Genomic DNA, 25,664 nt, shown 5'->3' on the forward strand with positions numbered 1-25,664 from the left:
TGGGCCCAGCACTGCCTGATATGATGCAAAGGCAGGGCCCGCCTTCAAGGACATGGACTACATTTAGGATCCGACCTTAAAAGGGGAATTTATTGGGAGGACACAGCATTTCTTGTGGAACCCAGGGGCAGAAGTACAGCTGGGCTTTCCAAGGCATCAGGACCAAAGACCAGAAAGTCATCAGGACACAGCTATGTCTGAGGTCTCATCCTCATGTCGGCCTCTTTCAGCAATCAGCTTCTCTCTGTGCTGAGGTACGTCCCCTGCTTCACTCACCTGTGGCCCCTTAATCCCTGATACCACATTGCCCAACCCAGGACCTGGGAGAGATGAGCCTAGCACAGCCCAGCTTCTGATTGGTTCTCCTGGTCAGGTGAACACATACCTATCAGCTGTGACTTGAGAGGGTGGAGGTCACATGGCACCAATATGGCTGCTGAGATTCCTCCTTTTGGGTGGGGTGGGAGTGCTGGGGGGAATTTTCTTTGCTCTTTCATAGCCCTGGGGCCAGTTAGGGCCCAAGAACAGGTGAGGTGGGTGGCTTTTGATTTTTCTCCCGTCTCTGCCTTTCTTATATTTAGTCTAAGAACAAAAACACGGCGGAGAGGAAAGGAAGGGCCAGGGTCTTCTGGTTTTTACCTTTTTAGCTTTTTCTGTAGTGAAAAGATAGAGAGCTCTGAGAAGTCTGAACCAGTGAACAAGCAGGACGAGTGTGCCTTCGGGAATTTTGAGGTGAAAGTGACCTCCTGCTTTGGTTTTAATTTACTCTTGCAGATAACTTCCTTGTCTTCCTAGGCACTATTCAGGGCTCCAGCCTATTGCTACCATTCCCAGCTAACATTCTCCCTGCCTTCCTTTTAGACGGAGGTGCATCCATGCTCCATATTTTACGTACTAAACATCCATGAGCTAGTCTCTGAACAACGTGAATAATTTTCTACTTGATTGTTTCCACACATACAAAACAACTAAGGTCCTTTGTGCAATTCCCACAGCACTCCTGCCGTATAGGAAGAGTCCAGAAGTGTTCAGATCAAAGTGGGGGGCTGGTCTCTAATGAGTTGAAGATTGAGCCCCGTGTTGGTTTGCTAAACACAGTGATGAATTCCCACAAGCTTAGTGGCCTAAAACAACAAACGTATTCTCTCATGGGTCTGGGGGCTGGAAGCCCCAAATCAGCATCAGCTGGGCTGCAATCAAGGTTTTTCAGAAGGACCAAACTCCCTTGGATGTTCTAGGGAGGAGTCCATCCCTTGCCTCTTCCAGCTCTGGTGGCTGCTGGCATCCCTTTTTTCTTTTTCTTTTTTTTCTTGCTATGTAGGATTCCCATCTAGGGAAATACAATAATTTATATGTGCATTTTCCTGTTGATGGACATTTAAATTGTTTCCAATTTTCAATATGATTTCTTTTAAAAAAATTATATACTTTTTCAAGGTTACTTTACATTTACAGTTATTACAAAATATTGGCTATATTCCCTGTGTTGTACAATACATCCTTGAGCCTATCGTACACCCAGAAGTTTACATCTCTCACCTCCCCACCCTGTATTGTACCCTCCTCCCCCTCCGCGCTGGCAACCATTAGTTTGTTCTCTGTATCTGTGACTCTCCTTCTTTTTTGGTATATTCGGTAGTTTGTTGTATTTTTTACATTCCATATATAGGTGATATCCTACAGTATTTGTTTTTGTTTGACTTATTTCACTTACCACAATGCCCTCCAAGTCCACCCATGTTGCTGCAAATGGCAAAATTTCATTCTTTTTTAAGGCTGAGTAGTATTCCATTGGTTATATGTACCACATCTTCTTTATCCATTCATCTCTTTTAAATTTTTTTTTTTTTTTTGCGGTACGCGGGCCTCTCCCTGTTGTGGCCTCCCCCGTTGCAGAGCACAGGCTCCAGATGCACAGGCTCAACGGCCATGGCTCACGGGCCCAGCCTCACCGCGGCATGTGGGATCTTCCTGGACTGGGGCACAAACCTGTGTCCCCTGCATCGGCAGGCAGACTCTCAACCACTGCACCACCAGGGAAGCCCCTATCCATTCATCTCTTGATGACACTTAGGTTGCTTCCATATCTTGGTAATTGTAAATAATGATGCTCTGAACATTGGGGTGCATGTATCTTTTCAAATACATGTTTTTGAAAACACGTGTTTTTGTTTTTTTCGGATTTATACCCAGGAGTTGAGTTTCGAGGTCATATGGTAGTTCTATTTTTAGTTTTCTGAGAACCCTCCATACTGTTTTCCACAGTGGCTGTGCCAGTTTACATTCCTACCAACACTGTACCAGGGTTCCATTTTCTCTAAAAATTGTAAATTTTCTTCCTAGGGGTAATTGAGATGGTAGTTCAATAATAACATAAGATCAGGTGAAGTCTAAAGAAATTTTAGAAAACCTGGATAAAGTAAGAAAACATCTGTTCGCTGGCATCTGAATGTTAGAGAGACACCAAGACATGTGGGCCAAGTTCTGGAGAGAAGGGAAACACAGACACAAGCTTGACATTTGGTGCAGCTTTTCTCCTTGGGGCATTTGCGGATTCAAATCTAACAGCCTAGGAGCTGAAAAGCCAAGGAGTTCAAAAGACTCTAACCACAGAAGCTGCTGGCATCCCTTGACTTGTAGGTGCAGCACTCTAGTCCTGCCTCTGTGGTCACTGCCTCCGCCTCTTCTTTGTATATAATCTCCTCCTGTCTCTCACTTATAAGTACACTTACAGATGGCACTTAGGGCGAGGATAGTCTCAACTCAAAATCCTTATATCCGCAAAACTTTACCTTGTAAGGTAACATTCTCAGGTCCCAGGGATTAGAGCCTGAGATCTTTGGGGCCACCAGTCAGCCCACTGTAAGCCCTAAACGTCTTCTCTCCTGAGGAGGGTCTAGGCTGGGCAGAAACCCCGACAGACATCTACCAGAGGCCAGATTGAGAGCCCTTTTAGAAGGTCAATTCTCAGCTCATTTGGAACCTTGCTATTGCCCTTTTTTTTTTTTCTTTTCTTTTCGGTACGTGGGTCTCTCACTGTTGCGGCCTCTACCGCTGCGGAGCACAGGCTCTGGACGCACAGGCTCAGCAGCCATGGCTCACGGGCCCAGCCACTCGGTGGCATGTGGGATCCTCCCGGACCGGAGCACGAACCCGTGTCCCCTGCACTGGCAGGCAGACTCTCAACCACTGCGCCACCAAGGAAGCCCTGCCCTTTCTTTTTTCCTCCTGTTTGTCCTCAACAGGGGGAAGCATTAAGAGTACATGAGGGGCTTCCCTGGTGGAGCAGTGGTTAAGAATCCGCCTGCCAATGCAGGGGACACAGGCTCGAGCCCTAGTCCAGGAAGATCCCACATGCCGCGGAGCAACTAAGCCCGTGCCCCACAACTACTGAGTCTGCGTTCTTGAGCCTGCGAGCCACAACTACTGAAGCCTCCATGCCTAGAGCCTGTGCTCCGCAACAAGAGAAGGCCATGGAATGAGAAGCCCGCACAACACAACAAAGAGTAACCCCTGCTCGCCACAACTAGAGAAAGCCCGGGCGCAGCAACGAAGACCCAATGCAGCCATAAATTTAAAAATAATAATAATAAAAAAATAGATGCATTAGCAGATTTTGTGTTTCCTCTCATCGTTAGTGTATTGCTTTCATTCCTAAGACCCTAAAAAATTGGAAACCACTCCACTTACCAGGAACACACTTTGCAACATGGATCCGGGGGAAGCTGTTTTCTTCCGTAGACACTTCATGACCCTGGTTTCCACAACAGCAGGCACTGCTGGCTCTGCCAAGTTGCTGGAGAAGGGCACCTTATCTGCAAAGTCACGAATCCAAATGGGCCCCCATTGGCAAGGGTGGAAGGAAGTTGTTTGGCTTAGCTTCTTGGGGGATCAGAAGATTGGGAGTTCTGGGGGGGAACTGCAGGTACCTTGCTGTCCCTTGGTACAACGTCAGGGGAAAGAAAGGTCGCTGGTAGCTTCTCAGAGCTACCAGTTGGGGCTGTGCAGAGCGTCTTAGTAAATGCCATTTTGGTTGCAAATAACAGAAACTCAAACCGGCTGAAGCAAAAAAGGGGACATCTACGGGGAAGAAAAGATGGCTCCTGCCTGTCCAGACTCCTCAGCTTTGCTTGCCCTTTGATTCTCTAACCTTCCGCATTTCCTTTCAGTAAACTCCTTTTCTGTTTAAGTTAGCCACAGGAGATTTCTGTTGGTTGCAACCAGAGAATCTTGAGTGATACAAAAAGTCCTAGTGGAACCCAAGGGCAGGCATTGGAATGGGCCTTTCCAAGGAAAGAAACCAGGAACCAGAAAGTCATCAGGAATCAGGGCAACTTTCTGCATCAGTTGGAATGCCTTCAGCTTTTTTTTTTCCTTCATGGAGCTCATAATCCATTCATTTATTCAATAAACAATTATTGAGTATCTATCCTGTGCCAGGCACCATGGTAGGTCTTAGAGTTCCATACAGGTATAAAATATGCCAGGACCCCTGCTCTCAAGTAGCTCACATTCTAGTGAATATAAGACATGGAGCACATAGAGTATATTCACAACACAGAATAAGAAGAGCTATGCCATCGACACATATACACCAGCAAACATAAAATAGATAGCTAGTGGGAAGCAGCCGCACAGCACAGGGAGATCAGCTCGGCGCCCCGCGACCACCTAGAGGGGTGGGACAGGGAGGGCGGGAGGGAGGGAGACGTAAGAGGGAAGAGACATGGGAACACATGCACATGCATAACTGATTCACCCTGCCACAAAGCAGAAACCAACACACCATTGTAAAGCAACTACATCCAACAAAGATGCAAAAAAGACGAACAAACAAAAAAAAACAAGAGCTATGCCAGAGGGATGAAGCATGACTGTCTTCATAGACCTAGAAAGCCCAGATGCAATTATCCTGGTAGAGAGGGCCTGGGCAGAGAATCGCAGGTAGGTGAACCTGTGTGCACAGAGAACATGGTATGTATGAGAAGCTGCAAGTTTTCAACATCCGTGGAGCAAAAGAGTTCTTGCAAAAGTAGTGGGAGACGTGGCTGAAGAAATTGGTTGAGGATGAAGCATAAAAACCCCACTGAAGTGTGATCTTTTTTTCCTGAGGAGGCATGGGGGAGCCATGGAAGATTTTTAAGCTGTTTGAGGACATGGTCAATTCTCTGGGTTTCAGAAAAGTCTCTCTGGAGTCTGGGATGTGGTGAAAGCTGGGCTGGACCTTTCACCAGCGGGCATGCTCAGTCGCTCAGGAAAGGTTTTCGCTCTGCCTTGGGAAATTTTTCACACCACTCTGGCAGTGGAGCTCGCCCCGCCCACGGCTTCTCCTCACTGGATTGGTTGAACTCAGGGAGGCTACCAGGAGGCCCAGTTGACCTCCCAACTCCACACCCCCGCCCCCGCCCGTTAACGCTCTGGGCGCGCGCTGCCTTCAGCTTTAAATAACAGAAACCTGGATGTGGGTAGATGGTAAAAATTTGGAGCCCCTCCCAAATGAACTCTAGCCATGTGGCTTGCTTTGTCTGATGAGATGTTGGCAAACACATGGCAGGTGGAGACTTGAAAAGTGTGCTTTGGGGCTTTCTCTCTCCTCTTGCTCTTGGAAACCTGTACCCACCACACGTGGCCTGGTCTGGCCTGCTGGGTGATGAGGGACCACACCAGGCAGAATCCGACGTCCCAGCTGAGGCCTTTCTAGACCAGGGTTTCTCATTCTCGGTACTATTGACATATTGGATCAAATAAGTCTTGGTTGTGGGCAGCTGTTCTGTGCACTGCAGGGTGTTTAGCAGCATCCCTGGCCTCTACCCCTAGATGATAGGATCACCCCCACCCCAGTTTAACAACCAAAGTGTGTCCAGACATTGCCAAATGCCCCCTGGGTGGCAAAATCGCCCCCAGTTGAGAACCACTGTCCTAACCCAGCTTGCCTGGCAATGACCAGGCAGGCATGTACACGAAGCCACCCTAAACTAGCCCCAGCCAAACCAACCAGACCAGTACAAGTGGCCAGCTTGACGCCTGGAATCATGAGAACTAATAGTCGCCATTTTAAGTCACTAACTTTTGAGTGCTTGGCTCCACAGCACAAACAGGTACATCTGACTACAGTGGCTGAAACTGATAGGATTGATTTATTTCTACAACAGGATGTACAGAGGTAGGCAGTTCAGGTACACTGCAGAGCACAGTGATGCCACTAGGCTCCCACCCAGGCTTTTCATGTCTTTCCACTCCACTGTCCTTTGAGGTGGGCTTTGGTCTCTGGCTTGTTACCTGGTGATCCCCAACATGGCTGTTCCAGCTCCAAGACCGAGCTCCAGGAGAGGAAAAGGAGACAAGGCAAGGGGACAAAGAGAAAAACTTTCTCCTAGCAAAGCCTTGCCTTTAATTCCAGAAGGGAAGCCCTGCCCAGGGCCTTCACCTGCATGTCACTGGCCAGAACTGAACAACACAGCCAGGTCTAGCTGCAAGGGAGGCTGGGAAATGAGGGCATTTCGCGTGCTGCTTATACAGTAGAGGGAGGCAATGACTAAGGGGCTTGTAGTGTCTGCTGCACTGTCTCTCTGGGGGTCGTCTTGGTTTCTTCTTCTTTTTTTTTTTGCCACACGGTGTGGCTTATGGGATCCTAGCTCCCTGATCAGGGATTGAGTCCAGGTCCTTGGCAGTGAAAGCGCAGGGTGGACTGCCAGGGAATTCCCTGGGTCTTGGTTTCTTGTCTCTACCTGTTGCTTATCTATCCTGGCCATCTCTTTCTAAGACTGGCTTTGTTTCTCCAAACACAGTGGGAGAAATGGCCACCCCAGCTGGGAACTGCATCAAGACTTTCAGCTCCGGGCCATTAATGACCTGTGTGGTAACTCCGTGTCCCACTTCCAAATATCAAGGGCACAGGTGCTGATTGGCCCAGCTTGGGTTAGAAGAGAAACCTGATTGGTCTGGCTTGGGTAGACTATCTACTGATCAGCCAGTCAGGTGTGGCCAAGAGAGCAGCAGTAGGTAGGGTAAACCTGGTTGGGGAATGTGCATTCTCAGAGAAAGGGGTGTGTGGCTGAGGAGACACCTAAAGAACCATCTAGTTCAAGGAGTGAAGAAAGGACATTGCCATTGTGGGTTGCAATGTTGATATGATAAAGATTAACACGTCCTTTGAAAGACCTCAAATACAGTGGAGTCACATAGGCATTACATTTAACTTATGCAAATTCAAATATTTGTATTCAACCAAAGTATTTTTTTCCCCACACAATTTGGCTTCCAAACATGAGCCAGCTACTTAACTACTGCCTGACCAAGTGATCTTTTCTGGTGCTGGAGATTGCTGTTTTGGATTTTGGGGATATGGTACAGTATAAGTAATATGTTCTTTATGGAAAACTGCTGGGATTTTCAAGATTATTTTTAAGGTCAGGTGATGCTCCCCCTTCTCACTGTGTAAGAAGTACCTTTAGTGGAAGATCATGCCAATCATTTTTCCCATTTCCTTCTAGTTTTAATCAGTATAAAGAATGCATTTGGTTTTAAAATATCAAAATACTTTTATTGTGCCTTTTTAAAAATAAAAAATAAATGATATTCATGGCTTCTGGCTCTTCCTCCTGTTTTGTTTGGTGGTCTCTGGCCATACAAGAAAGGCAGGGAGAGAACAGATGGCTGGAGAGAAGGCAAAAATGAGGGTCTCTTCAAACACCACGGGAAAGGGGTGTGTCCACCTGGGCAGTGTGTGTTCTTTGATGACTGGGTACTTGGTCTGTCCTGATGGCCTGGGACTTGACCTACTGGGCTGTCTTGGTGCGGCAGAATGGGCAGCGTGAGACGGAGTTAGAAACCTGGGTTCCAGACCCAATTCTTGAATTTACTAGCTGTGTGACTTTAGGCGGGCCATTTAACCTCTCTGGGCCTCAGCTTCCTCATTTGTAAAATGGGGAACATAATGCTATTTACCTCCCAGGGCTTGAGAGAGGATTAGACGAGAAGTGTTTTGAACACCGCAGAGCGCCCTATAAACATGACTCACTGTTATGGAAGCGATAAAACTGGTTGCTGTTCACACTTATTATAATCAATTCAGATATAAATGCACTATACCATGGCCCCAACAGCCCTGAGGTTACCATTCTGTCCTGTGGCCCCAGTACACGCCCTGGGTTTTCTCCACTGCGGGCTTCTCAGAGCTCCTTGGAGGTGTGACATTTGGGTTTGTCACTACCCAAACACATAATTGCATCTACCAGGCCTAGGAGTCTGAATTTCAAACTTATTCTTCATATGCCTGCGTATATTTACATTCATAATATCTGTGAAAAGAACCCCTCTCCTCACACACTCCAAAATACAGTATTGTGCAAAATACCAGTCTAGGAAGCAACACACTAGGGTAGCAACCTTTAATGTCCTAACAAAGCATCTTAGTAGTTTGACGCAGAAGAGTTACACTGACTCACGGAGGATCACGCGAGGCCCAGCGGGACGACGTTTCTAGTTCCTTCCACCAGGTTTAGAAAACAGAAGGCTCTGGCTGGATTTGCTGGACATTTCTCTCTTCAGCATCTCCCTTCCTTGGTCCATCTTTGGGGTGCCTTTTCTGGCTCCAACCTACAACAAGCAAGAGCAACAAATGCCCAAACTCTATAATTGTAGGGAGATCCCCAAATATTTCTCAAATGGCATTTTTTTTTTACTCAAAATAAAATCTTTGTTGTAAAAAATATTTATATACACACATACACGTGAGCAAAATGAAGGAAAAATGATCCACCATTATCACACTACCCACAGGTAACCTTATTCACATTTTGGTGTACACTCTTCCAGATACACAGATAATGTTTTCTTCTGACATTTGCATCTCTTTTTGAACCAGCAGTTTCTGATTATAGGCAATTTCATTGGGATGGACTTTCTCTCGAAAAGCTGTTACTGAATTGAATGCCTTATGTCTCTGATGTCTTAGGAGGGTAAAATGCAGCATACTCTAGGGGGTCTGTCTCACCCTTTTCTGAGCACTACTCCTGGATCCAGGCAGCCATGTGTGTAACTCTGTCCCTGGTCATAGCTGATCGGGCACTTGGCACGGGCTGGGCTTTTAAGATGGTCACTCCAGGATTTGGGGTTATGGGCTCTAAGATGCCACTTGCTTCCTGGGCTGGTCTTTTGAACTGGGGGACCATGAGGTCATTCCTTCCTGTCACATGACTGGAGAGAGCAGAGATCAGGGGAGCCACACAGAGACACAGAGAGGAGATACGGCCTGTGTGTGCGTGTGCGCATGCTTGTGTGTGTGTAAAAGAGATGATGCCTGAGATCTGATGGCTTACCAGTTCTATTTCGAGGCCAGGCTCTCTTTCAGCTCCCAGTTTTTATGAGGCACTCACCCCTATATCCTTAAAAAAGCCCCCTCCCCCCCTTTTTAATTTTTTGCGGTACGCAGGCCTCTCAGTGTTGTGGCCTCTCCCGTTGCGGAGCACAGGCTCCGGACGCGCAGGCTCAGCGGCCATGGCTCACAGGCCCAGCCGCTCCGCGGCATGTGGGATCTTCCCAGACCGGGGCAAGAACCCGTGTCCCCTGCATCGGCAGGCGGACTCTCAACCACTGCGCCACCAGGGAAGCCCAAGGCCCACTCTTGGGGAAGGAGTCGCCCAAGGTACACTTGGCAAGGAACCTGGAGGAAACCTTTCTGTACTGAGGAGATCCTAGACACCAAACTTCTAAGCTCAGGCTGGAGGGCAGGGAGAATGGGAAGCTGGCTCTTTGCTCTTAGCCGAAGCACCATCTGCCCCGCTTCTGTTAAAGCCAGAGGCAGCGTGAAGTTCCAGGGCGTCTCACATCTCAGAGAAGCACAATGTTCCCACAACATCCGGGGCCCATCCCAATATCTCCTCTGCCATTTCACATCCGCAGGTGGTCCTCAGACAAAACCTAGATGTAGGGCAGTTTCTGCCTCCTCCCAGCTCAGTCATATATGTGAGTGAATAAGTAACAAACTTCCAGTCGTTTCCACTTTGCAGGGTGGCAAACGTCTCAGATCAAGTGGGGCCCTCAGGATGCTCTCTATCCTCTTAACATCCTGCTCTGGGGAGTAACCACCTTCTGGTCTTAGCACAAGGATGCTGGTTGAGAAGCTTCTATTTTTCAAATATATCCCTCACCTAGAATATCTTCGTTTCTTCCCATGATAATTTGGTTGCCTCAGCATGACTGTGGCCTTTTATCAAACTTGAATGTCTCCTCTCTCATATTCAACCAAAATGTGTTTGGCTTTCTAGCTTCCTGAGAGCTCGCCTCTACTGTCTGCAAAGTGGGAACGTGGACTGGCTTAATTCCAGTTCCAGGGCTGATTTGTCAATGGCAATGTTTCAACATGTTCAAGATTTCATAGTCTTAATTCTCAACTTTGAAGAGAATTCTAGAGGATGCTTCCTTGAAATTTAAGAGAAATGCCATTGGAAATGTATCAGGTTTATTACCTGGAGGTTTATAACCTAAAGGAAGAAAAGCTAGCACTCACCTGGGTGTCAGATCTGCACTGATTCCCAGCTCTCCTACTGAGCTGTGTGGCTCTGGACAAAGAAAGTCTCTGAGCCTCAGACACCTCATCTGTAAATTGGGTATAATAACAACACCCACCCCATAGGGTTGTTGTGAAGCTTAAAAGAGATACTGCACGTCGAGAGTTTGGCTCTGTGCCCGGCACATGCCAAATGCTCAGTACATAATAGATGTGGGATAACTGTCAACTGGGCTTCCTGTTGACGTTCTAGGGTTTTCTCTCTTCTCTCTTCTGGCTCACCTGGAAATGTGAGTTCTGCATCTTTGAGTTCTTCATCAGCTCTCCAAACATTTGTCTCTTTAACACAGAAAGAATATTGACAAAATTTAGCGTATGTTCTTCTTTGCCTTTTGCATCAGAGAAAAATGGATTTTTCTCAACTTTCAGATGCTACCCATTTGGATGGAATGTTGAGCCTTCCTAGGTGAGGAGGTGAGGATAGAGGTCTGCAGAAGGGGGTGTGGCTTTGGGGCAACGCTACACTGTCCTGCTGCACCTTTTAGGGAATCTCTGTTCCAGATTCCAGCAGAGAAGGAGGTGGTCAACCAAGAAGGCTACGAAGGATACTGTATTCTTCTTGGAGGACAGATCTGCTTTAGCTGGAAGCAGAGCCTCCTAGATCAGTGGAAGAGGCTGTAGATGTCCAGTGGCTTTCCACCCAGTGGAAATGTTGAAAGCCCCAGTGGCTAACCTCCCTGGCAGGGACTACAGGGGCCTGTTGGGAAGCCAGCATCACTGAAAACCTGGAGCTTGCCGCTCCCCTGGGGTTTGATTACTATTGCTGACCCTGATCTGCTCAAGACCCTGCACCTCAGGGGCAGCTCATCAAAGAAAGAGCATCCCCTAGGCACTGGAGACACAAAAGTGAGAGGGAACTGGGGTCTCCCTTGCAGACTGACACTCCGCAGGTGAATGTGCAGTGGTGTCAGGAAGGAGACGTTCTCCTAGAGCCCTGAGCATCCACTGGGGTCGCCAACCTGATTCCTACAGCGGCCAGGAAAGGAAAAGAAGTGGGTGAAGTGAGCTGGGGTGGTGGTGGACAGCAGCAAACACACGAGCCCAGGGCCTTTCTAAGGGGCCTGGAAGATGGAGGCTTGTGATGGTGGCTTGTGGGTCTGTGGGCCTAGGGTCGCCAGATCTTCCAAGTTTCCCAGAGAAGCTGGAAATCCAGAGTATTCCAGGAAACTGCCCTATTTTGAAATGTAACTTAAAAAAAAAATCCCATGAGCCAAATGGAACATATCTGTGGGCTGCCATCTTGCGACACCTGCTTCAGAACCTCCCTGCTTGGTGTCTAGTTGGTGCTCAGTAAATGTTGGAGGGGTTGCCAGATAAAATACAAGATGCCCAGTTAAATCTGAATTCCAGAATGAAGCCAACAAATTTGTGAGTGTGAATATGCCCCGTGTAATAGTTAGGACATTTATACTGAATAGCTTTTGTTGTTTATCTGAAATTAAAATTTAACTGGGCATCGTGTTTTTGGTTTGTTTGTTTTCCCCTAAATCTGGCAACCCTACCGGGTAGTCACAAAACTCAGGGAGGAAATAAGGCTGTCTTTTGGGACAGGGCATAGGTGCTTACAAGACTCTTCCATTCTCCCAGAAGGATGCTAACTCTACCCTCAGAGGACTGTCTGTGAAGGCTGATGGGCCCGTATTGAACTGACAGTTGCCCTCCAGGCATTTTCCGTGGAGAAGGCCTCGAGCCTGCAGCCACTCAGTATTTATCACAAACTCAGTTGAGACAATCACTATCCAAATTCCCAGACATTATAAAGCAGGGGTTAGTTTTAAACCAACAGTCTTCTTCTCTCCCACCCCATCCCCCGCCTTTTTTTTGGCAGAACCGTATATCCAAGCAAAATCCCATGAGGAACTTGGGGTATAAGATAATGGAGAGCTTCTCTGGCGGGAGAAAGGTGTGTGTGCTTTGAGAGTCACACCTTTCCATGGCACCCAAAGGCTCCAGGGAACCCCAGTTTGAACATTGCTGCAAAATTCCTTCCTGGATTAAGTTCCGTCAGTGGGCAACTGGGCACTGAAGGGCAGAGCCTGGCCCCTGTGCACCTGCTTTTCCTGAACTTTACTGAACACACTGGGATGTGATGAAGGGGGTGCGGGAGGGTCTTTTTCTTTAGCCTTCTTCTATCCGTATGCTGCATAGGCCTGGCCACATGGTTCTACTTCATCATTGTGGGCGGAAGAGCACCACCCCAAGCCCCTCCCATCCCACGCTCCTCCTACACAACATCTACCAATTGTGGGGCTTCCCTGGTGGAGCAGAGGTTGAGAGTCCGCCTGCCGACGCAGGGTTCGTGTCCCGGTCCAGGAGGATGCCACATGCCGCAGAGCGGCTGGGCCCGTGAGCCATGGCCGCTGAGCCTGCGCGTCTGGAGCCTGTGCTCCGCAATGGGAGAGGCCACAACAGTGAGAGGCCTGCGTACCGCAAAAACAAACAAACAAACAAACAAAACACAGAAGTGGCACGGAGGAAGCCAGAATCTTGAGAATACCTGGGCCCAAGGAAATCTTGGAAGATAGTGAGTTAAAGAGAATAGTGAGGATAATGACGATGGTAGGAGAGGGTGAATGCTTTGTGGTCCTATGTGCTAAGGCTTTTGTATACAAGCTCCCATTGGGAAGGCTACGAGCTAGGTGCCATTTTTATTCTCATCTTAAAGAAGAGGGATCTGAGCTAATTAAGCAGAGGGAAGGTTAGGAGTTTTTCCTGGCTGAGACCACAAGACACAGCGGTGGTCACGCGTCCTAGCCAGGACTTGATTGGCTGGAGATTTGATTGGCAGGAGAGCTGAGCGGCTTCTCCTGCCAGAAGCAGCCGCTGCCCTTCAGCCTTTCTTCCACTTCAAGCCCTGAGAAAGGGCTTGCGTGCTTCCCAAGTGGCAACTTCTGTGCATTTAAAAATTTCCTCTTGAAAATCCCAGCCTTAGCCCATTCACAAAAGGTATCTGGGTCCTTTCTTGGCCGTGGCCTAGTCGTATTCACCAAAGAGAAGAGCGCGTCCCATAAGAGCTGGCGGCTTTGGGAGGACCGGGGAAGGCGTCAGCTGGCAGGAAGCTCCCTGAAAGAAATAGAGGAATCCCCACCCATCCATGAGCTGCCTATTCTTCACCCTTAGAAACGGGGCTTGTGATGTGCCAGGCACTGCAGGCATTTTGCCATTTAACCCTCCCACTGCCCCACGGAGTAGGCCCCTTGCTAACAGTTTTGGTTGCTTTTGTTGAGGAACCTGCGATACAGAGGTCAAGCCACTTACTCAGGGTCATTCGGGGCAGTGGTGGGGCTTGACCCCTATTTGTTTGACTCCAAATCTGGCCTCTGAACTCTGAGAGACACTGCCGGCTTCTCGAGGGATGTGGGATGTGGATTCGAGTGAGCACGGCCTGGGCCGCGTTTCCCGTTCCTCTGCCACATGGACAGAGCCACAGGCCCAGTTCGCTGTGAAGGCCCAGCATCTTATACCAAGTCTCATTTTCACAGCCAAAGATATTAGTGTGGATATAGGACTTTTGATTCTTGAAAGGTCTGCTTGGTGAAGAGATGATCAAACATTAAAACTACAAACTCCATTTTTTTTGTGGGGGGGGCAATTCTGAAGCTTAAGATGTGTAATTTCATCTCAGTGCTTCAACCTTGCCACCTCTGTGAACGGGTGAAGAGTTTCAAAGTTTTATACAGGAGGCTAAAAAACTAAGGCTCCTTGTGAAAATACTAAGTGTAAAACTTAGAAAGAGGAATTCTACTTTCTGTTCATTTCTGCTTAAAGACAACGAAGATCTACTCCCTGGAAGGAATGGATGCCAAGACAGATGTATACAAGTGCCCTTTAGGATCCAGCAAAACTTTAAAATGTATTATTGTTTTCTTCCTGACAAACAGGCTGGCATGTCCCTTGCATTGTGTATGAATGAGGCAGCCCATGAATAATGCATGTGAAGCCTGATTATGTAAATCCTCAGGTTTTCAGTACATGACAATGGCTTTTTTTGGGCCCTTCTCTGTCCCATTCTGTGGTCTGGTGTCTCTGCTTTGGGGCCTAGTCTGCCAAGCTCTGTGGGCGGGGGGGGGCATTTCGGGGAGGGGTGAGCTCTCCAGAGGGCACATCAAAGGGAAAGTCACAACTCTGTCACTGGCCCAGCTCTCCCTGGCATTGCTTGGTGTGAAAGGAAACTGTCCTCTGCCTGAGGCAGCCCCATGACACATGCAGACTAAGGCCTGTGATGTTTAATTCACAGTGGTGAGCACTGGAAACACCGCATCCAGGCTCCCTCAGAGCAGGACAGCCACTTTTCATTTCTAGGGCTCTAAGTCAGAGAGCCTGCTGTCTGGAAACCTGTTGCCTGGAAGGTTCGCAGGATGGAGGGCAGGCTTCTGCAAGGAACTATCTGGCCATCACCTCCTGGTTGAGGAGAAGGGCACCCTTCTATGACCTTGGCCTCCTTAGAGCCCATGCAGGCAACAAACACACACATGCAAATACACACACATGCAAACACACAGCACATACTCACATGTACACACATACACGCAAGCATGCGTGTACAAATACACAGCCCCAAGTCAGAAAGACTGGAGTACTATTCTGGCTACTCAGAATAGCAAACCCAAATCTTTATTCTCAGAGAGCTTATTCCTCGGTGTATCCCTGGCACCTGGCAGAACAATGAAAATCAGAAGCGCCGCCTTTAAAAACACTCGGGCTGTTCACTCAACTGATTGTGGTCATCATTGCAGGAGGCAGGGAAGTCAGATCATGATGCTGGACACCCTTAAGCTCAGTACAGTGCTGTGTGTCACTTATGTCTCAATAAAACTGGTAGAAAAAATAGTTATCTGGATAGAAAAAACAAGATAAAATACACGAATTATCAAAAGTTAAAAAAATACAGATGAGCTAGACTATGAGTCTCAGAAAGCACTGTTCACAACAGCCAGGACATGGAAGCAGCGTAAATGTCGATGGAGGAGTGGATAAAGAAGATGTGGTACAAATATACAGTGGAATACTACTCAGCCATAAAAAAGAGTGAAGTAATGCCATTTGCAGCAACATGGATGGACCTAAAGACTATACTATGTGAAGTAGGTCAGACAAAGACAAATATCATATGATATCACTTATATGTGGAATCTAAAAAAAATGATACAAATGAGCTTATTTACAAAACAGAAACAGACTCACAGACTTTGAAAACAAACTTATGGTTACCAAAGTGGAAATGTGGTGGGGAGGGATAAATTAGGAGTTTGGGTTTAACATATACACAGTATTATATATAAAATATGTAATCAACAAGGCCCTACTGTATAGCACAGGGAACCCTACTCAATATTCTGTAATAACTTATATGGGGAAAGAATCTGAAAAAGAATAGATATATGTATATGTATAACTGAGTCACTTTGCTGTACACCTGAAACTAACACAACACTGTAAACAACTATACTCCAATATAAAATAAAAATTAAATTTAAAAAAAGAAAGTTAAAAAAAATAGAGGCAAGCTAGACTATGAGTCTCAGAGAGGTTAAGCTAACACATATATATGGAATCTAAAAAAAAAAAAAAAAAGAATGTTCTGATGAACCTAGGGGCAGCCAGGAATAAAGACACAGATGTAGAGAATGGACTTGAGGACATGGGGAGGGGGAAGGGCAAGCTGGGACGAAGTGAGAGAGTGGCATGGACATATATACACTACCAAAGGTAAAACAGATAGCAGCCGCATGGCACAGGGAGATCAGCTCAGTGCTTTGCGACCATCTAGAGGGGTGGGATAAGGAGGGTGGGAGGGAGACACAAGAGGGAGGGATGTGAGGATATACGTATGCATATAGCTGATTCACTTTGTTATACAGCAGAAACGAACACCACACTGTAAAGCAATTATACTCCAATAAAGATGTTAAAAAAAAAAGCTGCCTGAAGTCACACAGTAAATGGCAGAACAAGAGTCTAAACCTAAGTCTGCCTAACGCTAAAGCTATTCTGCCACCTTCCTTTGCAATGAGCGAATGCATTCTGTGCTGCCTGGATCCCACTGGGACCTCAGTTGGCTGTTTCTAAAGGGAGCTGAGGGGCAGCCTCAGAGGCTCTGCTCCGAGCAGGGACCTCTCACCTTCTGCTGCCTGATCGCCCTGGTGACCCTCTTCTCCTGGTGCAGCCGCTCTTCCATGTGCGCCAGGGCCTCCTTCAGCAGCGCCTTTTCTTTGGCCTCTTTGCAGATGTCGTCCTTCAGCTTTGCCACCTGTGACTGGTACATCTGAACCGACACTTTGCTCTGCCTGAGCACACAGGAGAGACAAAGTCTCTTTTCTCCTCAGCTTTCTCACTCACCACCAATGCTCCTGACCTGGGAGATCCTCAGAACACTTCCATATATGCCTGGCTTCGCGGTTTCCTTACAAGTGGGGGGAAGGCTGAAGATGTGGGGACTAGAGGGCAGAATAAATAGCCCATTGGCTGTGGACGTGCAGCATGAAGGGGGCACAGGTTATGCTACCAGCCCCTCCCAATTTCCCAGAGAGGGTGGGGGAACGGATACCACTGAAAATACGATGGAATTATGAAAAGCACACACATGGTGAAACATCAGACACATTTATAAAAGGTGCACCTTATTCCTTAACAGTAGGGTACTCTAACTGCTGCTTTCTTGCCCAGAGACTTGGGTCCATCAGGCCCTGAGTCACCATCCCGCCTCCCCCGTCCACACCCAGGCCTCTGTCCTCTTGTCCTGGTCCCTACGGGTCTGCAGCTGCACCGAGGTTTAGCCTGGAGAATGGAGGCCTGGGCCTTTTGCCGGAGACATGGGCCATATTTGAGCTGTTCAATGTCCTTCTCGTATCGTCTCAAAAGCTCTTCTTTTCTCTGCAGCTGGTTCTTGAGTAGGGTGATCTTATCAAACACCAGGTACAGGTCTCTTTGTCGAAGCTGGTGGACTCTCTCCCTCTCTTTTGGGGAGAGGTGTTTCATGGACACGTGACCTGACATACCTTTGATGTTCATCAAAGTCCCGAGGGTGTTGCTCATGTCCATGTACTACGAGAAAGCATTTCGCAGGTAAGAGGCCTGGCCCAAGACCGCTGGTGGCCCCTTTGAGGAGGCAAACGTCTAATTCTGTTTCATTCATTTTCTGCAGTTGCAGAGAAGAAACACATGCTTTGCAGATGAGTGCATTTGGGGCTTTTAGTAGGACTTTCATTTTCCCCCGCATCCATTTACACTATGCCTTTTTGAGAACTGGGGGGAAGTGGGGAGGGGGAATGACAACAGACATAAACATTCATTCTTACTACCCAGTCTTGCAAGGAATTGGGCTCTGCAATTTCCAGCCCATGCTGGGATAGGAGATGGGTCTCGTGGAGCTACTGTAACAACTAAAATGTATGTGGAGTTGATGTTTAAACTACCTGCAGGGCACGCAGGTTTGGACAGGAGGGGACTGATGCTGGGTATACCTACCAGCTTTTCACTAAGATCTAAAGCGTCAGCCACATCCATTTTCCTTAACTTCTCAGAGACCATGATGGACCCTGGGCTGGAAAGGCCATTTTGAGGCTGAAATAAAACAAAAGAAGAAAAACTCTCTTGGCATTCTATTATGATTTTCTACATCCAGAAGAATAACCCAAAGAATAATGGAAGAACTGGAAAGATACTAAAGAATAATTTGAGAGAGTTAATTTTTTTAACATCTTTATTGGAGTATAATTGCTTTACAATGGTGTGTTAGTTTCTGCTGTATCAAAAAGTGAATCACCTATACGTATCCATATATCCCCATATCCCCTGCCTCTTGTGTCTACCTCCCACCCTCCCTATCCCACCCCTCTAGGTAGACACACAGCACCGACCTGCTTTCCCTGTGTGATGCAGCTGCTTCCCACGAGCTATCTATTTTACCTTTGGTAGCGTGTGTGTGTATATATGTCCACGCCAAGAGAGTTGGTTTTAAATCCAGTCTGACTCTGTGAACTGCTTTCTTTATGACTGTGTTCCTACCCCTTCAGAGCACGACTGCCTTTGAAATGATGCATCACTTATGCCATTCTTTGGCCACCGTCTCGTCTATCTTCCCTTTAGGCCAGTGGTTCTCAACCGGGGGTGACTCTGGCCACCCTACCCCCTCCAGGACATTTAGCAATGCCTGGACACATTTGTGGGTGTCATAATTGCTGCTGGCGTCTAGTGGGTAGAGGACAAGGATGCTGCTAAACACCCCACGATGCATAGGGCAGTCTCCCAAACAAAGAGTTACCTGGCTCAAAAAATCAGTACCGCCGATGTTGAGAAGACAAGCTCCAGAAAAATGGGGACCATGCGGCTTTTGCTCACTATCTCCCTCCTTGTGCCCAGCATGGCACCTGGCACCGAGTGGTGCATAGTGGGCATGTTTGTTGAATGAACGAATGAAGGTTAAGTGGAAAATAGCCTCCCTCCTTTTTATTAAAGGAATCTCATTTCTGTGCAGCAGAAACCATACCCTCACAAAATTTGGCCCAACCTTCTCCTAGCTCTGGAACCTGGTGGGTGGGCATCACTTCAGACCCTTTCCAGAGACAATGCAGATAGTGTTTGCAGCTGCATCTCCCTAAGACCCCAACCAGCCAGCTGGCTGCTGGAAGCCCAAATGACTGCATGGAATGGCCACCAGTCTGAATAGGTTACCCGATCTGAACGACTACAAATAACCCTAATAAGCCTCCTTAAAAAATAAATTGGCTTTTAATGCTTGCCATGAGCATCTCTTAGCCCTAGCATTTGTTGGCACTACCCTGAAAACCTCTGAGCTTAAAAACAAAACAACTAAAAAACTATAATGGCCCCCAAAGTGACTGTGATAGATAAGAGTGGACATATTTGTCTATGTATCTATGGAGATGAGAATAAAAGAGGGTATCTGAAGATGACAATAAACCGGGCAGATCTGCTGCAAAAAGAACCTGAGATGCTGCTCAGTGTCTTCAGCTACCCTGAGCTGCATCCTCTGTACCTCTCCAGACGCCCCCTCTTTTCCTGAGGGGAGGGTCACTAAGGAAGAGCCTGGGATACAGGATCCAAGCACACAGTCCCCACCCAGTCTCTGCAGGCTAGCAGACACACCACCAGGGACACACCCCTGGTGTGTCTTCAATCATTATTCTGTGACCTTGGGTGAGGTACTTGACCTCCTGAAGCCTTGCTTTTTCTTATCTGTTAAATGGGGACAATAATAGTAACTATGACACAAGGCTGCTACGATCGTTCAATGACATAAGGCATGGAGCCGGCTGAGCTCAACGCCTGGCACACAGTAAGCAGTTCACAGATGTCAGCTATTCTTCCTCCTGCTCTTTCCTTTAATTACTGCCAACCTTGGAGGATTGAGAGTTGGGAGGTTTCCTGCTCTGTGGTGTCAGTGGTGGGATGAGGGCTTGTTGCCAAGGGGAAGGTCAATCTTGGAAGCAGGACCATCAGGACGTGAGATCCAGCTGAGCTCCCCACCTGGAGACGGTCCCTCTACTCCCAACCTCAGAGAAGGAAGGTTCGATTTTATCAGGAAGACCAACACGTTTCTGAAGACTCACACCTCTAGACGTGTGAGCAAATGTCTAGAAAAATTGTAGGAGAAAATGCTGGTACAGATAGGATGGCTTTATTATGTTTTCCCAAACCTGGTTTAGACCAGCTGCCACAGCAAGCCACGCTGACCTGAGCTGTCCATTGTCATGTTTCAGTCAAACACCCGATCAAACATCCATTTAGGATACAGGGCACCTTCAACCTAACAATCAAATTACTTCTGAAAATCCTGGAAAACACAAACTATGCTCCCTAAGAAAGGAAGGTTTTCTTGGATAATACTCTTTAAAAACTGTTTGACAATAATAACTATCATCTATTAAAGTGCTCGCTATGAGCTAGGCACTGGGATAAGCACTTTACATAATGATCTCCTTTAATTTTTCCATCATCATTTTACAGCTGGGAAATTGAAGTCCCAGAAAGGTTAGGAGGCTGCCCAAGGTCACAGAGCTTGCAGAGCTGGGATTAGGACACAGGTCTCTGATTCTAGAACTTGTGTCTTCTTAATCATCATGGCTCCCTTTGGCTGCCCTTTATGTGTTCATGTTTTTCAGTTTATAGCAAAAAGCAAATGTTAGGCAAGCTCATGACATACTGTTGTACATTAGCTTGTTGAATCTTTTCTGCAGAATACAACATGTGATGTGAAAAGGAGGGCCCAGAGATTGTCCGGGCCAGCATCAGTGCAATGTTATATCATGCTGTACACGATGGGAAGCCGCCTTTCTATTCAAACATTGGATCACTGGTACGGCCAGGCACCAACCAGTCCATACAGGTGTTAGCCCATCAGGGAGGACCTGGCCTCGAACCAATGATGTATACAGTGGTGCCAGGGCACACGGCTCGTGTCTGTCCTCATGCCCACCCTCCCCACGTGTCAGTCAATGCAGAGACAAAGTTTCTTTGGTTACCGTTCGGATCTCTACTCTTGAAAAAGTTGGCAAGTCAGGTTTTGCATCCAATATTTTCCGAACATTTTTTTCCATCCCGAGGGTCTTTAAGTCTAGAAATGATTCATCCATGTGGTCCTTGTGATCTATAAAAGAAATAATTTACACTCAAAAGAAAGGCTCAGGAAGAAGTTACTGCATGTAAAAGTCACAGCTGCTATTTACTGGACACTTACCACAGGCCAGTACTAATGAGCTCACCATCCTCCCTTGGCAGGTGAGGCATCGAGGCCCAGAGAGGTGACATGACTTGTCCAAGGCCACACAGCTCATATGAGGCTGCAGCCTCCCAGGGCGGGGGCACTGAGGGGGAACCTTCGGCCACAGGTGTGAGGATGGACTTGAACCCAGGCTTCTGTGTCCTAGCCCAGGGCTCCACCCAGCAGCAAGCTTGGTTTCTTGAAAGCCCTATTCCCTCTAAACAGGGTATTTATCCTGGGAAGTTCCCCAAGGTTGGTCCTTGCACAGCATGCGTCTATGAAAAAGTTTCCACTGGGCCACAGTGAAATAAGAAAAAGAAGGACAAGGTTCTGAGTTTTTCATGAAATCCTGTTTATTTAATATCAAGGCCTGCTCTTGACTCTGAGCTCATGCCTACACATCTATTTTTTTCCTGCCCATCTTTTTTTTATAACTATGTTTTTTTAGTTATGAAATGATGGGGATAGAAGATGGTGGTCCTGGCAAATTGGTTAGTCCCTAAAGTGAAACCTCAAGTCTGGGGCCCATGGTTCTCAGCACAGAGGGGTGACTAGGCAGGAGGAAACTTACTTGACAAGCTGGCCTTCTCAAGTTCTTTAATTCGTGCACGAAGCTCAGATAAGGCCTTTTTCTGACACTGAATGACTTCCTCATGTCGGGACCCTTTGCACTTGGCTCCTAGATCACTGAAGGACTGCTCCTGTGGCCAGAATGGTGAGGACAGCAGCTTTATCAGTGATCACAATCTCCCTCTCTTGTATTTGAAGAAACATGAACAAATCATGGATTAGCAGAAACCCTGTCACTTACTTAGTACCTTGGAAAATATCATTACAGGGCTTCAGCAGAGAAGGAATTTAAAAATTTCATTTCGAATACAAAGTCACATCTAGGAAGATTTCCAACTTTCCTACCTACTTAGCATCATTATAAATAAGAGATCCCCCCATGTTCCCTCCCCATGTTTTATTTCTTTTTTTCTTCTAATGTTCTTCTAAGCTTGGGTTTCCACTTGTTGTCATTCTGGTCTCATCTCTGAACAATCACACCAAATTTGCTCCTGGAGGGGCTTTTTTTTTTTTTGCCTGCACCATGCGGCATGCGGGATCTTAGTTCCCTGACCGGGGATCGAAACCGCGCCCCTGCAGCGGAAGCACAGAGTCTTAACAACTGGAACACCAGGGAAGTCCCTGGAGGGGCTTTATTTATTTATTTTTTTTCCGCGTTACGCGGGCCTCTCACTCTTGTGGCCTCTCCGGTTGCGGAGCACAGGCTCCGGACACGCAGGCTCAGTGGCCATGGCTCACGGGCCCAGCCGCTCCGCGGCATGTGGGATCCTCCCGGACCGAGGTATGAACCGGTGTCCCCTGCATCGGCAGGCAGACTCTCAACCACTGCGCCACCAGGGAAGCCCCAGGCGGTTCTTATCGGCCAACTTGGGGAAAACCTTCTTCTCAGACTTTGTGGCTGAAAATGTAGTCTGCAGAGCTGTGCTATCGGTACCAGCTGGGAGCTGTTCAGAAATGCAGAATCCCAGGCTCCCCCCACCCAAGACCTGCTGAGTCACAATCTGCATTTCAACAACATCCCCATATGATCCGTGGACACCTTTGAGTTGAGAGGTGCCACTGTAAAGTATCCTCTAATTGGCTGGTTTCTGGAAAAGTAAGTAGCCGTTTTGGCCATGTGTTTCCCCTGATATGCATGAAGAGAAAGCAAAAGACTGAAATACTATTGGTTGGTCTTGCACACACTTAGACACAAACCAGGACCCGCAGTAACGACTGGGATTTGTATCAGTAAAATCAGCTGCGGTATATAAACAAAGTACCATTTCTAGACATTTCAATAACCTTGCCTCTTCAAGTTGATCTTCAAGTTGATCTCTGAGTTTTAGGATTCAAGCTTCATGTTAATTCCTCCTACATCATTCACCCTCTTTAATTAATTTAGTTCCCAACAAGGAGTTGCTGAGATTCCTCCATCTAAGTACGTGCCCTCTGTTTCTCATAGGAAAGCCCATTTCATCAGTTTCCAGTAATAAAGAGAAGGATGGGGACCACCTTACCGATTTCTCTGCCATTAGCCGCTTGACTCTGGCTTTCAGCTTCTCCTCTTGCTGTAGCCTTTCCTCGGTCAGCTTCTCCTTCTCTGCCAGATGCTGGGGTAACTCTTCTTGCAGCAAATACTGCTGAGTTTCCCGAGAACTGTTGATCTTCATCTGAAATGAGGGGAAGGGAAACTGCAGCTGATGGGGGACAGGACTAACACAGGAGTCATTTCCACTACCTTTGGGGGCGGGACAAAGGTTCACGAAACTTTCTTCAAAACACAGAAAAATGATGCTTAGCTTAGTAACTAATAGCGAAGTAGTAGAGCATCGTGGTTAAAAGCTCAGGCTCTAGTTCTAGATAGAATCTCAGCTCTAGTTCTTTCTAGACACTTCTTCGTATAGAAAATAAGCGGGTGAACTAAGGCAGGCCGTCTTCCTCCTCATTCATCCCTGCCGGCCGCTTGGGTGCGGGATTCCGTGGAGAGCACGGGCCCGTGAAGGGGCTCTGCAGCATGCCTACCTGACCTACTGCCCTTTCCAAATTGGCTTTAATGAGGTTTGCTCTGTTCCTCATTTCTTGCAGCTGAAGCAATTTCCTTCTGGAATCCTCCCGAAGCTTCTCTTCAACCTGAAAGGATGATGAAACCGAGGGCTTGCTGCTAATGTGATCATCATGCCCTCTGGGGAAACCCTTCTGGGGGGGCTAATGGCAGTGGGGGAGTCCCTGAGGGGTAGGGACAGCTGCAGCCCAGCAGCAGGGGTCACAGGCATGCACAGGGTGGAGGCAAACTCACAGGGAGTTGCCCCCTACGGGAAAGGGCCGAGCTCTGCACCCGGGGCTCAACTATGTTCTACCGCACACTCCCATCCCAGCTCGGTCCCTAACAAGCCGTACGACACTCGGAAAGTTATTTCACTGCTCCGTGACTCAGTGTCCTCATCTGTCAAATGGGGATGATGATACTAGTATCACTGCATAGAGTTATTGTGGGGATTCGATGTTTGGAGTAGTGCTTAAGGGCTCTGTGAGAGTGTTAAGTACTGTTGTAACCTATGAAAGGTGGACGGGAATGTCCGCCGTACAGTCTCGTTCTAATAACTCGTGATGGGTACTTGGAAATGTTATGATTGGGTTTATTATCATAACTGTTTGTCGTCACCACTTTGAGCACACTCACTGGTGGTAACCTCTCTGGAGGCTTGCCAAAGCAATGTCTATTAAGAATTGCAGCCTGCCAAGGAAGGCATTTAAAGTGGAGAAGCTTGCCTACTTTTCCCCCCTTGCTTGGGTAACAGTCAACGCACGGTAAGCTTGGGCGAGCTCCACGCTACCCTTGGCTGGCCAGTGTAGGCCTCGCAGCTGCTCAATTCTTGGATGCACCTGCTGAGCCCTGGGCCCTGGCACTAACAGGAAATGAGGCAAACTCTCATAAATAAATGGAACGTTTTTGTGCTGAAACAAATTCACAGGCTGTGTTTTTAGGGATCTGAAGAGGGGGATCACAGGGATGTAATAAAAGACCCAGAAAAGCCCTTAAGAGCTTTCTTCTGAGTAGTGTGGTCCAGTGGAAGAGCCTCTACCCAGCTCCGTTACCTTGGAAAAGTCATCTAAGCTCTCTGGGCCTTAGTTTTCTCCCAGGTCTAAACATGCTCTGACTTCTATGTCAGCAGCCTTTTTCATATGCTGCAAAAGCCAAGTCCAGCCTTGGACTCTGCCCTTATCTGTGCTCTGCATGAACAGCCCCCGTTCCCGTCCCCAAGCCTCAGAGTCACCTTCAACAGCCGCCCTGCTCCCTCTCTCACACTCGGGGGTCTCATGCCTGTCCTCCAACCCCTCTCACATGCAAGCTGGACTGTGACAAGTGGCCTCCTCGCCTCGAGTTTAGTTTCTTCCAGTGCAATCTTAAAGGTACTGTGAGAGTTACCCAGCTGTAAGGCAGCTCTGTCCAACAGAACTTTCTGCAACGGTACAGGTACTCTGAGCGAGGCTGTGTTGTCTAGTACGGCAGCCACCAGGCACATCTGGGGATCGAGCACTCGAAATGGGGATGGTGTGACGGAGGAACTGAACTAAAAATTTTAGTTAATTTTCATTAATTTCAGTGTAAACAGTAGCATGTGGCTGTTTGCTATGCCAGGGTAACTGAAGTCAGACGAACCTGGAGTCAGACAAAACTGACTGTGCCATTGGGCTAGTTACTTTACTAGTAACTGGTAGCCTTGACTTTCTCATCTGTAAAATGGAGAGAATGATTTCTAGATCACAGCGCTGTTGTGAAGATGAAGAGATGAAATGTTCAAGGTAACTCCTAGTACG

The 25,664-nt window shown here is 47.5% G+C and overlaps 2 protein-coding genes across 2 annotated transcripts in view; both read right to left on the reverse strand.

Annotated features, from left to right (window-relative positions):
• LOC309807688 (forkhead-associated domain-containing protein 1-like) overlaps window positions 1–25,664 on the reverse strand; it is a 323,120-nt gene that overhangs the window by 95,540 nt on the left and 201,916 nt on the right. The window lies entirely within an intron of this gene.
• The window catches only part of LOC309808016 (forkhead-associated domain-containing protein 1-like), a gene marked incomplete at both ends in the record, with an annotated part of 87,678 nt that continues 70,495 nt past the window's right edge, over window positions 8,482–25,664 (reverse strand). Inside the window, 6 exons of the mRNA XM_082628030.1 lie at window positions 8,482–8,598; window positions 16,692–16,857; window positions 17,394–17,614; window positions 18,038–18,133; window positions 21,055–21,179; window positions 21,865–21,988. Of these exons, the coding sequence (XP_082484156.1) occupies window positions 8,482–8,598; window positions 16,692–16,857; window positions 17,394–17,614; window positions 18,038–18,133; window positions 21,055–21,179; window positions 21,865–21,988 (849 nt within the window). The remainder of the gene's footprint in view (window positions 8,599–16,691; window positions 16,858–17,393; window positions 17,615–18,037; window positions 18,134–21,054; window positions 21,180–21,864; window positions 21,989–25,664) is intronic.

Source organism: Mesoplodon mirus, assembly GCF_964341445.2.
Source record: "Mesoplodon mirus genome assembly, chromosome: 7".
NCBI lineage: Eukaryota > Metazoa > Chordata > Mammalia > Artiodactyla > Ziphiidae > Mesoplodon > Mesoplodon mirus.